We start from the raw sequence: 12,500 nt of genomic DNA on the forward strand, positions 1-12,500 counted from the left end.
TGCCTTGTAAAAAAGTTGTACTCTAACTAGCGGTGGTTTAATTGTTAATTCGGAGCCATTCCTTTAAAACACAGAGCTCTGTGCTTCTGCTCGAAGAAAGACGCTCTCAGACCACAGACTTTTTCAGGGCTAGGAATGCCCCTCTTCCTCTCTCTTTCAAAACTGCAGCACTTCACGTCAATCATTTAAAATCAATTAAATACTTAGAGTCCTTTAAAACAACTGAAGGGTTCCCCTGGGGTGGGAAGGCAGCAGCACCAGACAGCTAATTGAAGCCAATATAGATCAGCAGTTATTCATTAAACTCTGAGGAACAAAAAACCACAGGCCCACTGCCCCCCCACCAACATCAAATATCGGCCATTTTGACGTTTGGGAAGCTAAATGCAACAGCAATGACAACAACAGTAGTTCTCAGATAGGACACACAAATACAGAAGAGTCTGTGGCTTAAGATGGAGGGATTCTGATAGACGGAACATCAAGTCTCTTTCTCCCTCAGAGCCCAGTCACAGCCTTAGTACTGAAGAGTCGGCATAATCACCCCATTAACTCACATAGGGAGGGGTGGACTGGGACCAAAATAGAACAGAGAGGGGTAAGACAGGGGTGAGAGAGGTAGATAGGGACAGAGAGGGGTGAGAGAGGGGTGAGAGAGGTAGATAGGGACCGAGAGGGGTGAGAGAGGGGTGAGAGAGGTAGATAGGGACAGAGAGGGGTGAGAGAGGGGTGAGAGAGGTAGATAGGGACAGAGAGGGGTGAGAGAGGGGTGAGAGAGGTAGATAGGGACAGAGAGGGGTGAGAGAGGGGTGAGAGAGATAGATAGGGACCGAGAGGGGTGAGAGAGGGGTGAGAGAGGTAGATAGGGACAGAGAGGGGTGAGAGAGGGGTGAGAGAGGTAGATAGGGACAGAGAGGGGTGAGAGAGGGGTGAGAGAGGTAGATAGGGACAGAGAGGGGTGAGAGAGGGGTGAGAGAGGTAGATAGGGACAGAGAGGGGTGAGAGAGGGGTGAGAGAGGTCGATAGGGACAGAGAGGGGTGAGAGAGGGGTGAGAGAGGTCGATAGGGACAGAGAGGGGTGAGAGAGGGGTGAGAAAGGTCGATAGGGACAGAGAGGGGTGAGAGAGGGGTGAGAGAGGTCTATAGGGACAGAGAATGGTGAGAGAGGGGTACGAGAGGTCGATAGGGACAGAGAGGGGTGAGAGAGGGGTGAGAGAGGTCGATAGGGACAGAGAGGGGTGAGAGAGGTCGATAGGGACAGAGAGGGGTGAGAGAGGTAGATAGGGACAGAGAGGGGTGAGAGAGGGGTGAGAGAGGTAGATAGGGACAGAGAGGGGTGAGAGAGGGGTGAGAGAGGTAGATAGGGACAGAGGGGGTGAGAGAGGGGTGAGAGAGGTCGATAGGGACAGAGAGGGGTGAGAGAGGGGTGAGAGAGGTAGATAGGGACAGAGAGGGGTGAGAGAGGTAGATAGGGACAGAGAGGGGTGAGAGAGGTAGATAGGGACAGAGAGGGGTGAGAGAGGTAGATAGGGACAGAGAGGGGTGAGAGAGGTAGATAGGGACAGAGAGGGGTGAGCGAGGGGTGAGAGAGGTCGATAGGGACAGAGAGGGGTGAGAGAGGTAGATAGGGACAGAGAGGGGTGAGAGAGGGGTGAGAGAGGTAGATAGGGACAGAGAGGGGTGAGAGAGGGGTGAGAGAGGTAGATAGGGACAGAGGGGGTGAGAGAGGGGTGAGAGAGGTCGATAGGGACAGAGAGGGGTGAGAGAGGGGTGAGAGAGGTAGATAGGGACAGAGAGGGGTGAGAGAGGTAGATAGGGACAGAGAGGGGTGAGAGAGGTAGATAGGGACAGAGAGGGGTGAGAGAGGTAGATAGGGACAGAGAGGGGTGAGAGAGGTAGATAGGGACAGAGAGGGGTGAGCGAGGGGTGAGAGAGGTCGATAGGGACAGAGAGGGGTGAGAGAGGGGTGAGAGAGTTAGATAGGGGTGAGAGAGGGGTGAGAGAGTTAGATAGGGACAGAGCGGGGTGAGAGAGGTAGATAGGGACAGAGAGGGGTGAGAGAGGGGTGAGAGAGGTAGATAGGGACAGAGAGGGGTGAGAGAGGGGTGAGAGAGGTAGATAGGGACAGAGAGGGGTGAGAGGGGGGTGAGAGAGAGGGGTGAGAGAGGTAGATAGGGACAGAGAGGGGTGAGAGAGGTCGATAGGGACAGAGAGGGGTGAGAGAGGGGTGTGAGAGGTCGATAGGGACAGAGAGGGGTGAGAGAGGGGTGAGAGGTTGATAGGGACAGAGAGGGGTGAGAGAGGTAGATAGGGACAGAGAGGGGTGAGAGAGGGGTGAGAGAGGTAGATAGGGACAGAGAGGGGTGAGAGAGGGGTGAGAGAGGGGTGAGAGAGGTAGATAGGGACAGAGAGGGGTGAGACAGGTAGATAGGGACAGAGAGGGGTGAGAGAGGGGTGAGAGAGGGGTGAGAGAGGTTGATAGGGACAGAGAGGGGTGAGAGAGGTAGATAGGGACAGAGAGGGGTGAGAGAGGGGTGAGAGAGGTAGATAGGGACAGAGAGGGGTGAGAGAGGTAGATAGGGACAGAGAGGGGTGAGCGAGGGGTGAGAGAGGTAGATAGGGACAGAGAGGGGTGAGAGAGGTAGATAGGGACAGAGAGGGGTGAGAGAGGGGTGAGAGAGGTAGATAGGGACAGAGAGGGGTGAGCGAGGGGTGAGAGAGGTAGATAGGGACAGAGAGGGGTGAGCGAGGGGTGAGAGAGGTAGATAGGGACAGAGAGGGGTGAGAGAGGGGTGAGAGAGGTAGATAGGGACAGAGAGGGGTGAGAGAGGGGTGAGAGAGGTAGATAGGGACAGAGAGGGGTGAGCGAGGGGTGAGAGAGGTAGATAGGGACAGAGGGGTGAGCGAGGGGTGAGAGAGGTAGATAGGGACAGAGAGGGGTGAGCGAGGGGTGAGAGAGGTAGATAGGGACAGAGAGGGGTGAGAGAGGGGTGAGAGAGGTAGATAGGGACAGAGAGGGGTGAGAGAGGTAGATAGGGACAGAGAGGGGTGAGCGAGGGGTGAGAAAGGACACAGGAGAGGCAGGAAGTGGTGAGAAATGGGTAGAGGAACGTCAAGAAGAGTACGTAAAGGGCAGAGAGGGAACAAACCTAAAATAGCCCACTGGAAGACTGATCATAAACTATACTGAACAAAAATATAAACGCAGCATGTAAAGTTTGTCCCATGAGCTGAAATAAAACATCCCTGTTAGTGAGCAGTTCTCCTTTACCAAGAGAATCCATCTACCTGACAGGTGTGGCATATTAAGAAGCTGATTAAGGGCCTCCCGGGTGGCGCAGTGATCTAATGCGCTGCGCCACCAGAGACTCTGGGTTCGCGCCCAGGCTCTGTCGCAGCCAGCCGCGACCGGGAGGTCAGTGGCGACCCACAATCGGCCTAGCGTCGTCCGGCAGGGATATCCTTTGTCTCATCGCGCACCAGCGACTTCTGTGGCGGGCCAGGCGCAGTGCGCGCTAACCAAGGTCGCCAGGTGCACAGTGTTTCCTCCGACACATTGGTGCGGCTGGCTTCCGGGTTGGATGCGCGCTGTATTAACAAGCAGTGCGGCTTGGTTGGGTTGTGTTTCCGAGGACACATGGCTTTCGACCTTCGTCTCTCCCGAGCCCGTACGGGAGTTGTAGCGATGAGACAAGATAGTAGTTATTAACAATTGGACACCACGGAAAAGGGGGTAAAAATCACAACAAAAAAGACACAAAAAAGAAGCTGATTAAACTGCATGATCATTACACACTTGTACTGGGGACAATAAAAGGTCACTCTAAAATGTACAGTTTTGTCACACAACACAATGCCATTGATGTCTTAAGTTTTGAGAGAGTGTGCAATTGACATGCTGACTGCAGGAATGTCCACCAGAGCTGTTACCAGAAAATGTCATGTTCATTTCTCTACCAAAAGCGTTCTCCAACGTCATTTTAGGGAATTTGGCGGTACGTCCAAACGGCCTCACAACCGCAGATCACGTGTAACCATGGTAGCCCAGGACCTCCACTTCTGGTTTCTTCTCCTGTGGGATCGTCTGAGACCAGCGCCCCGGACAGCTGATGAAATTAAGGAGTATTTCTGTCTCTAATAAAGCCCTTTTGTGGGGAATAACTCATTCTGATTGGTAGGGCCTGGCTGCCAAGTGGGTGGGCCTATGCCCTCCCTGGCACACCCATGGCTGCACACCTGACCAGTCATGTGAAATCCATAGATTAAGGCCTAATTTATTCATTTCAATTGACTGATTTCCTTATATGAACTGTAACTAAAATCGTTGAAATGGTTGCATATTTTTCTTCAGTATATTAGTCGAATCTATTCATATCAACACACATCCACATAACCCACCCAACCCACCTAACCCACCCAACCCACCTGGTGTAATACTTACTGTGTTGGACATCTGAACAGGGTCAATGTACTGCTGGATGTCATCATAGCTCGACTGCATGCTGATGATGTCATCGATGACCTCATCCATCTGTGCCAAGAACAAGGAGGGGAAAACTGTTTAAATAGTTATACATTCAAGTACACTAAGATCAGTGATGCCAAATCATATACAGACAGACCAAGGCAGCCATGTTGTGCAAACTGAGTATATCAACTTCATTATCATGCCAGACGTTTCTTGCAGATGTGCTACACACTGGTGGTGAATGTATATATATATAATATATAATATAATATGCGATGCATTAACACTGAAGTGTGAGCCAGCTCTCTGGAAAAAGGTTGTTAAAATGAATTACCTGAAAAGTTATCATTAACTTTTATTGACCATCTCTTGCACCTTGTACAGTAAGCTTCTTTAATGCACAGTATGCACCTTGTACCGAAAGCTTCTTTAATGCACAGTATGCACCTTGTACCGAAAGCTTCTTTAATGCACAGTATGCACCTTGTACAGTAAGCTTCTTCAATGCACAGTATGCACCTTGTACCGAAAGCTTCTTCAATGCACAGTATGCACCTTGTACAGTAAGCTTCTTCGATGCACAGTATGCACCTTGTACAGTAAACTTCTTCGATGCACAGTATGCACCTTGTACAGTAAGCTTCTTCAATGCACAGTATGCACCTTGAACAGTAAGCTTCTTTAATGCACAGTATGCACCTTGTACAGTAAGCTTCTTCAATGCACAGTATGCACCTTGTACAGTAAGTTTCTTCAATGCACAGTATGTACCTTGTACAGTAAGCTTCTTCAATGCACAGTATGCACCTTGTACAGTAAACTTCTTCGATGCACAGTATGCACCTTGTACAGTAAGCTTCTTCAATGCACAGTATGCACCTTGTACAGTAAACTTCTTCAATGCACAGTAGGCACCTTGTACAGTAAGCTTCTTCAATGCACAGTATGCACCTTGTACAGTAAACTTCTTCGATGCACAGTATGCACCTTGTACAGTAAGCTTCTTCAATGCACAGTATGCACCTTGTACAGTAAACTTCTTCGATGCACAGTATGCACCTTGTACAGTAAACTTCTTCGATGCACAGTATGCACCTTGTACAGTAAGCTTCTTCAATGCACAGTATGCACCTTGTACAGTAAGTTTCTTCAATGCACAGTATGCACCTTGTACAGTAAGCTTCTTCAATGCACAGTATGCACCTTGTACAGTAAGTTTCTTCAATGCACAGTATGCACCTTGTACAGTAAACTTCTTCGATGCACAGTATGCACCTTGTACAGTAAACTTCTTCGATGCACAGTATGCACCTTGTACAGTAAGTTTCTTCAATGCACAGTATGCACCTTGTACAGTAAACTTCTTCGATGCACAGTATGCACCTTGTACAGTAAACTTCTTCAATGCACAGTATGCACCTTGTACAGTAAGTTTCTTCAATGCACAGTATGCACCTTGTACAGTAAACTTCTTCGATGCACAGTATGCACCTTGTACAGTAAACTTCTTCGATGCACAGTATGCACCTTGTACAGTAAGTTTCTTCAATGCACAGTATGCACCTTGTACAGTAAACTTCTTCGATGCACAGTATGCACCTTGTACAGTAAACTTCTTCGATGCACAGTATGCACCTTGTACAGTAAACTTCTTCGATGCACAGTATGCACCTTGTACAGTAAACTTCTTCAATGCACAGTATGCACCTTGTACAGTAAACTTCTTCGATGCACAGTATGCACCTTGTACAGTAAACTTCTTCAATGCACAGTATGCACCTTGTACAGTAAGCTTCTTCAATGCACAGTATGCACCTTGGCTGGACTGCAACATACAGAATGCTAGTTGAGGTTAACTAACTGTTCTGTTAACTGACTTGAGGCTGAGGCTAGTTGAGGTTAACTAACTGTTCTGTTAACTGACTTGAGGCTGAGGCTAGTTGAGGTTAACTAACTGTTCTGTTGTTGGTCCGTTGTAGTTGAATGATGCACTTCTGACCTCTACAGTTGCTGGTCTGCTCAGGTCTGTAGAAGATGCTGGTGAAGTTAAGTTATATGTGTTGCTACGCCAGTGTGTGTGTGTGTGTGGACCAAAGTCTGTGGGGTTCAAAGGGCGTTACAGTGTGTGTTATCCCCCTGTCATGCGTTAAGCTGTAATTACTTTAGAGAGGCCATAATGGAGCATTTAAAGTGCAATGATAATCAGAGCTAGTTAGCCTCAGTTAGCTAACACAGTGACCTTCGGGTGCACACTGCTGTACAACACTTTTATAGAACTGGGTCTGTGGATGCCACCGAGATAAATAGCCGGTCTTTGCACACACACACACACACACACACACACACACACACACACACACACACACACACACACACACACACACGATAGTAGGTTGCAATCCATCACAATAAGGTGCAATGCTGTCATAATGATGCCTTCATAAACTGTGAATAGAATATAATGTAATCCCTAAATCCTCTCTTTATACAGCCTGGTAATCAAGTTGTATAGGAGATATTGCAGGGTTATATGTTCAATCCCACACGTTCTAGGCTTTATGGACCAAGGGAATGTGTCCATGATTTATGTCTTGTTGAGGTCAGGTCAGCCCCCTCAGAAATACAGTGAATTACAGAACATCACTTTCTCACAGATTATCACCGCTGAGACGGCTTTTATGTTTGTCTAGACATGAGCTTTAGTACAACAGTGTGTGCAAACATGTGTGTTTGTGTTGAGTGTGAGAGAGTATATCTGTGTTGTGATTGTGTGCATAAGTCGTTTGCATCTGTGTGTTCATGAACTGTATGCATTTCTGAAGTCTCCAACCCAGTAGCCCTCCAGAATCATTGGAGATCCCTGTGTGTATTTGCTGTGTGTGAGTGTGTGTATTTGCTGTGTGTGAGTGTGTGTATTTGCTGTGTGTGAGTGTGTGTATTTGCTGTGTGTGAGTGTGTGTATTTGCTGTGTGTGAGTGTGTGTATTTGCTGTGTGTGAGTGTGTGTATTTGCTGTGTGCGAGTGTGTGTATTTGCTGTGTGTGAGTGTGTGTATTTGCTGTGTGTGAGTGTGAGGGTGTGTATGGATTGTATGTGTGCAAGTGTGTGTGTGTAAGTACCTCGTGTACCTCGTTCTCGTGGCTGGAGCCGATGTTGAGCATGGCCATGGGGCTGTTAGGGGCGCTGTTTCCTGTGATGAGCTGCTCTGTACGGAGCCGGGGGAGTGGAGAGGAGGGGGGGCCGAGGAAGAGGCCCCCGGGGGAGCCAGAGTGGGGGGAGGGGATGGTTGGACCACCCCTGTTACTGCATGTACTGTCTGCACAGAGAGGAGAGAGAGAGAGTGTTGAAGAAAGAGATGGAGGGAGAGAGAGACCAAGACAGATCGAGACAGAGAGAAAGAGGTAGACTGTGAGGTACCTGCTTGGTGGCATAGGTGGTGGAGAGGTACTCCTTCACCTGTTGTCTCTGGGACTGGCGAATGTGGTAGTCTGTAGGGTTCTCCAGGTGAGTCTGCACCTGAACACACGCAAGCAACACACCACACCAAGAGTTAAACACAGTTGACATCATAATCAGACAAACTGCTCATCATATCAGACATACATTACTGAATTATCTCTGAACTATGTCAACAGCTTCATTTACCATTGCGTGCTGGTTGTCCATTGCCCATTGGTATGAGCCACAATAGTTTGTTGTCCATTGGTATGAGCCACAATAGTTTGTTGTCCATTGGTATGAGCCACAATAGTTTGTTGCCCATTGGTATGAGCCACAATAGTTTGTTGCCCATTGGTATGAGCCACAATAGTTTGTTGCCCATTGGTATGAGCCACAATACCACAACAGTTTGTTGTGTATGGAACTCCAACATTGTTTCTGTAACCCTACAGTAGAGCCGTAGTAAAGCCTGTAGTCCCCAGGCCTGACCAGGGAGTAACGGGGTAGTAATAGAGGGTAGTAATAGGGGGTAGAAATAGGGGGTAGTAATAGGGGGTTGTAATAGAGGGTAGTAATAGGGGTAGTAATAGGGGTAGTAATAGGGGTTGTAATAGAGGGTAGTAATAGGGGTAGTAATAGAGGGTAGTAATAGGGGTAGTAATAGAGGGTAGTAATAGAGGGTAGTAATAGGGGTAGTAATAGGGGTAGTAATAGAGGGTAGTAATAGAGGGTAGTAATAGGGGGTAGTAATAGGGGGTAGTAATAGGGGTAGTAATAGAGGGAAGTAATAGGGGGTAGTAATAGGGGTAGTAATAGGGGTAGTAATAGGGGGTAGTAATAGAGGGTAGTAATAGGGGGTAGTAATAGGGGTAGTAATAGATGGTAGTAATAGGGGAGTAATAGGGGTAGTAATAGGGGGTAGTAATAGAGGGTAGTAATAGGGGTAGTAATAGGGGTAGTAATAGATGGTAGTAATAGAGGGTAGTAATAGGGGGTAGTAATAGGGGTAGTAATAGATGGTAGTAATAGGGGAGTAATAGGGGGTAGTAATAGGGGGTAGTAATAGAGGGTAGTAATAGGGGGTAGTAATATAGTAGAGTATGGTAGAGAGAATGGGGTAGGATAGAATATGGTAGAGTATAGTGTGGTAGAGTATAGTATAATAGAGTAGAGTATGGTAGAGTAGAATAGAGTATAGTATAATAGGGTAGAGTAGAATAGGGTAGAGTAGAATAGAGTAAAGTAGGGTAGAGTAGAATAGGGTAGAGTAGAATAGGGTAGAGTAGAATAGAGTAAAGTAGGGTAGTGTAGAATAGAGTAGGATAGAGTAGAATAGGGTAGAGTAGAGTAGAATAGAGTAAAGTAGGGTAGAATAGAATAGAGTAGGGTGGAGTATAATAGGGTAGAGTAGAATAGGGTAGAGTAGGGGAGAGTAGAATAGGGTAGAGTAGGGTAGAATAGAGTAGGGTAGAGTAGAATAGGGTAGAGTAGGGTAGAGTAGAATAGAGTATGGTAGAATAGGGTAGAGTAGAATAGGGTAGAGTTGAATAGAGTATGGTAGAGTAAAGTATAGTATGGTAGAGTAGAATAGAGTATGGTAAAATAGGGTAGAGTAGAATAGAGTATGGTAGAGTAAAGTATAGTATGGTAGAGTAGAATAGTGTAGAGTAGAATATGGTAGAGTAGAATAGAGTATGGTAGAGTAAGGTAGAGTAGAATAGAGTATGGTAGAATAGGGTAGAGTAGAATAGGGTAGAGTAGAATATGGTAGAGTAGAATAGAGTATGGTAGAATCGGGTAGAGTAGAATAGGGTAGAGTAGAATATGGTAGAGTAGAATAGAGTATGGTAGAGTAGGGTAGAGTAGAATAGAGTATGGTCAAATAGGGTAGAGTAGAATAGGGTAGGGTAGAGTAGATTAGAGTATGGTAGAGCAGAATAGGGTAGAATAGAATAGAGTATGGTAGAATATGGTAGAGTAGAATAGAGTATGATAGAGTAGGGTAGAATAGAATAGAGTATGGTAGAATAGGGTAGAGTAGAATAGGGTACGGTAGAGTAGAATAGAGTATGGTAGAGCAGAATAGGGTAGAATAGAATATCGTAGAGTAGGGTAGAGTAGAATATGGTAGAGCAGAATAGGCTAGAGTAGAGTAGAATAAGGTAGGGTAGAATAGAGTAGGGTAGAGTAGAATAGGGGAGAGTTTAGTAGAATAGAGCATGGTAGAGTATGGCAGAGTATGGTAGAATATAATAGGGCAGAGTAGAATAGGGTAGAGTGGAAAAGAGTATGGCAGGGTAAGGTAGAGTAGAATAGAGTATGGTAGAGTATGGTAGAATATTAGAATATGTAGAGTAGACTAGGGTAGAGTAGAACAGAGTATGGTAGAGTAGAATAGGGTAGTGTAGAGTATGGTAGAGTAGAGTAGAATATGGTAGAGTAGAATAGGGTAGGGTCGAGTAGAATAGAGTATGGTAGAATAGGGTAGAATAGGTAGAGTAGACTAGGGTAGAGTAGAACAGAGTATGGTAGGGTAGAATAGAGTAGAGTAGAATAGGGTAGTGTAGAGTAGGGTAGGGTAGAGTAGAACAGAGTATGGTAGAGTAGAATAGGGTAGGGTCGAGTAGAATAGGGTAGTGTAGACTAGAATAGGGTAGGGTCGAGTAGAATAGGGTAGAGTAGAGTAGAATAGGGTAGAGTAGAATAGAGTAGGACAGGTTAGAGTAGAGTAGAATAGGGCAGGTTAGAGTAGAGTAAGGTAGAGTACAGTATGGTACACACTTACTGTGTGTGTGCATGCCCGTGAGTAAGTGTGGGTCTGTTTATTGACAGTTGAAAAACTGTCAGTGACACATTGCTATGGGCCCACAGGGACAAAACAGTAACAGCAGTCAGATCTATTTGTCATAACTTATGTCTCTGTCAGAACAAATAAACTTCACATGCACTAAGTGAAAGGAATGACAGGAAGACTGATACAGTTTTTGACCAACAGTTGTCAACAGTACAGAGGTGAAGATAGAGCAGAGACTTCCTCACTACTTGGAGGAAGTTAACTTCTACACGCATGTATAATTCTAATTCACCCACCGTTGCCTCCCCTGAAAATTACACACACACACAGTATGAACCCACAACACAGAGAAGAAACAGAGACACTGACAAATGACAGAGACTGAGAGAAAGACAGAATGTACTCTCCTCACACACACTGATACGAACATTCACTGTCATCTGTGGAATCAGACAAAATGTCAGATAACCTTTATCTCCTGCTGTCAGTACAATATCTTACTTCTGTCACACACAGACACACACACGCACGCACACACGCACGCACACACGCACGCACACACACACACACACAGCGTGCCATGTCATGATGAAGACTGATTCTCCATCACCCTACCTTGTTGCTGTTCCACCGCATTTTATTCTCAGTCTCTTTATCTCTGTATTTCTTTCCCTCTCCGTTTCCTTCTCGGTCTTTGCTGTTTGCACCCCTTTCTAGTCCAGTCCACCGAGCAGAAGTGATCCAGCCCTGACCACCTCCACTGCACCCAGGAGGAGCTCAGTGAGGCTGGCTGACCCTCAGCAACACGTGAGTGGATTACCCCTTCTCCTAAATACCCCTCTCTTTCTCTGCCTGAATCTCTACCCTTTCTCTATCATCTCCAGTATGTTTTCTCTTTCTCACCTAACAGTGTCTTCAGAAAGTATTCACACCCCTTGACTTTTTCCACATTTTGTTGTGTTACAAAGTGGGATTCAAATTGACTGATTGTCATTTCAAGCAGATTTAAGTCAAAACTGGAACCTGGCCACTGAGGAACATTCACTGCCTTCTTGGTAAGTAACTCCAGTTTAGATTTGGCCTTGTGTTTTGGGTTATTCTTTTGGTGAAGGGTGAATTAATCTCCCAGTGTCTGGTGCAAAGCAGACTAAATCAGGTTTTCCTCTAGGATTTTGCCAGTGCTTAGCTCCATTCTATTAACTTTTTATCCTGAAAAACTCCCCAGTCCTTAACAATTATAAGCATGGCCTCATGGTGAAATCCCTAAGTGGTTTCCTCTCTCTCCGGAAACTGAGTTACGAAGGAAGGCTGTACCTTTGTAGTGACTGGGTGTATTGATTCACCAATGCAAAGTGTAATTAATAACTTCACCATGCTCAAAGGGATATTCAATGTCTGCTTTTTTTATTTTTACCCATCTACTAATAGGTACCCTTCTTTGTGAGGCATTGGAAAATCTCTCTGGTCTTGGTGGTTGAATCTGTTTGAAATTCACTGCTGGACTGAGGGACCTTACAGATAACTGTGGGGTATGTGTGGAGTACAGAGATCATCTTAAACATCATTATTGCACACAGAGTGAGTCCATGAAAAGTTAAGGGATGTGAATACTCTCCGTCACCATTCTTTATCCTCCATTTCCATTGTTGCTTTTCCCTTCTCTATACCCTCTCTCTCTCTTCATCTCCCCCTTAGTGCACAGTACTTCTAATCAATCCCGTTTCACTTTTTCCACCTGACTCCTTCCTTCACTTCAACCCCGTCTCCCTCTGATGTGGGTGTTGACTGAGTGTGGGTG

General features: G+C 46.2%; 1 protein-coding gene across 1 annotated transcript in view; it reads right to left on the bottom strand.

The window, feature by feature from the left end:
• The window catches only part of LOC112218306 (transcription factor EB), a 52,879-nt gene that overhangs the window by 24,427 nt on the left and 15,952 nt on the right, over positions 1–12,500 (bottom strand). The window contains 4 exon segments of the mRNA XM_042296265.1: positions 4,442–4,531; positions 7,596–7,663; positions 7,666–7,783; positions 7,885–7,983. Of these exon segments, the coding sequence (XP_042152199.1) occupies positions 4,442–4,531; positions 7,596–7,663; positions 7,666–7,783; positions 7,885–7,983 (375 nt within the window).

The sequence above is a fragment of the Oncorhynchus tshawytscha genome, linkage group LG02 (assembly GCF_018296145.1).
Source record: "Oncorhynchus tshawytscha isolate Ot180627B linkage group LG02, Otsh_v2.0, whole genome shotgun sequence".
In the NCBI taxonomy this organism is placed as follows: Eukaryota; Metazoa; Chordata; class Actinopteri; order Salmoniformes; family Salmonidae; genus Oncorhynchus; species Oncorhynchus tshawytscha.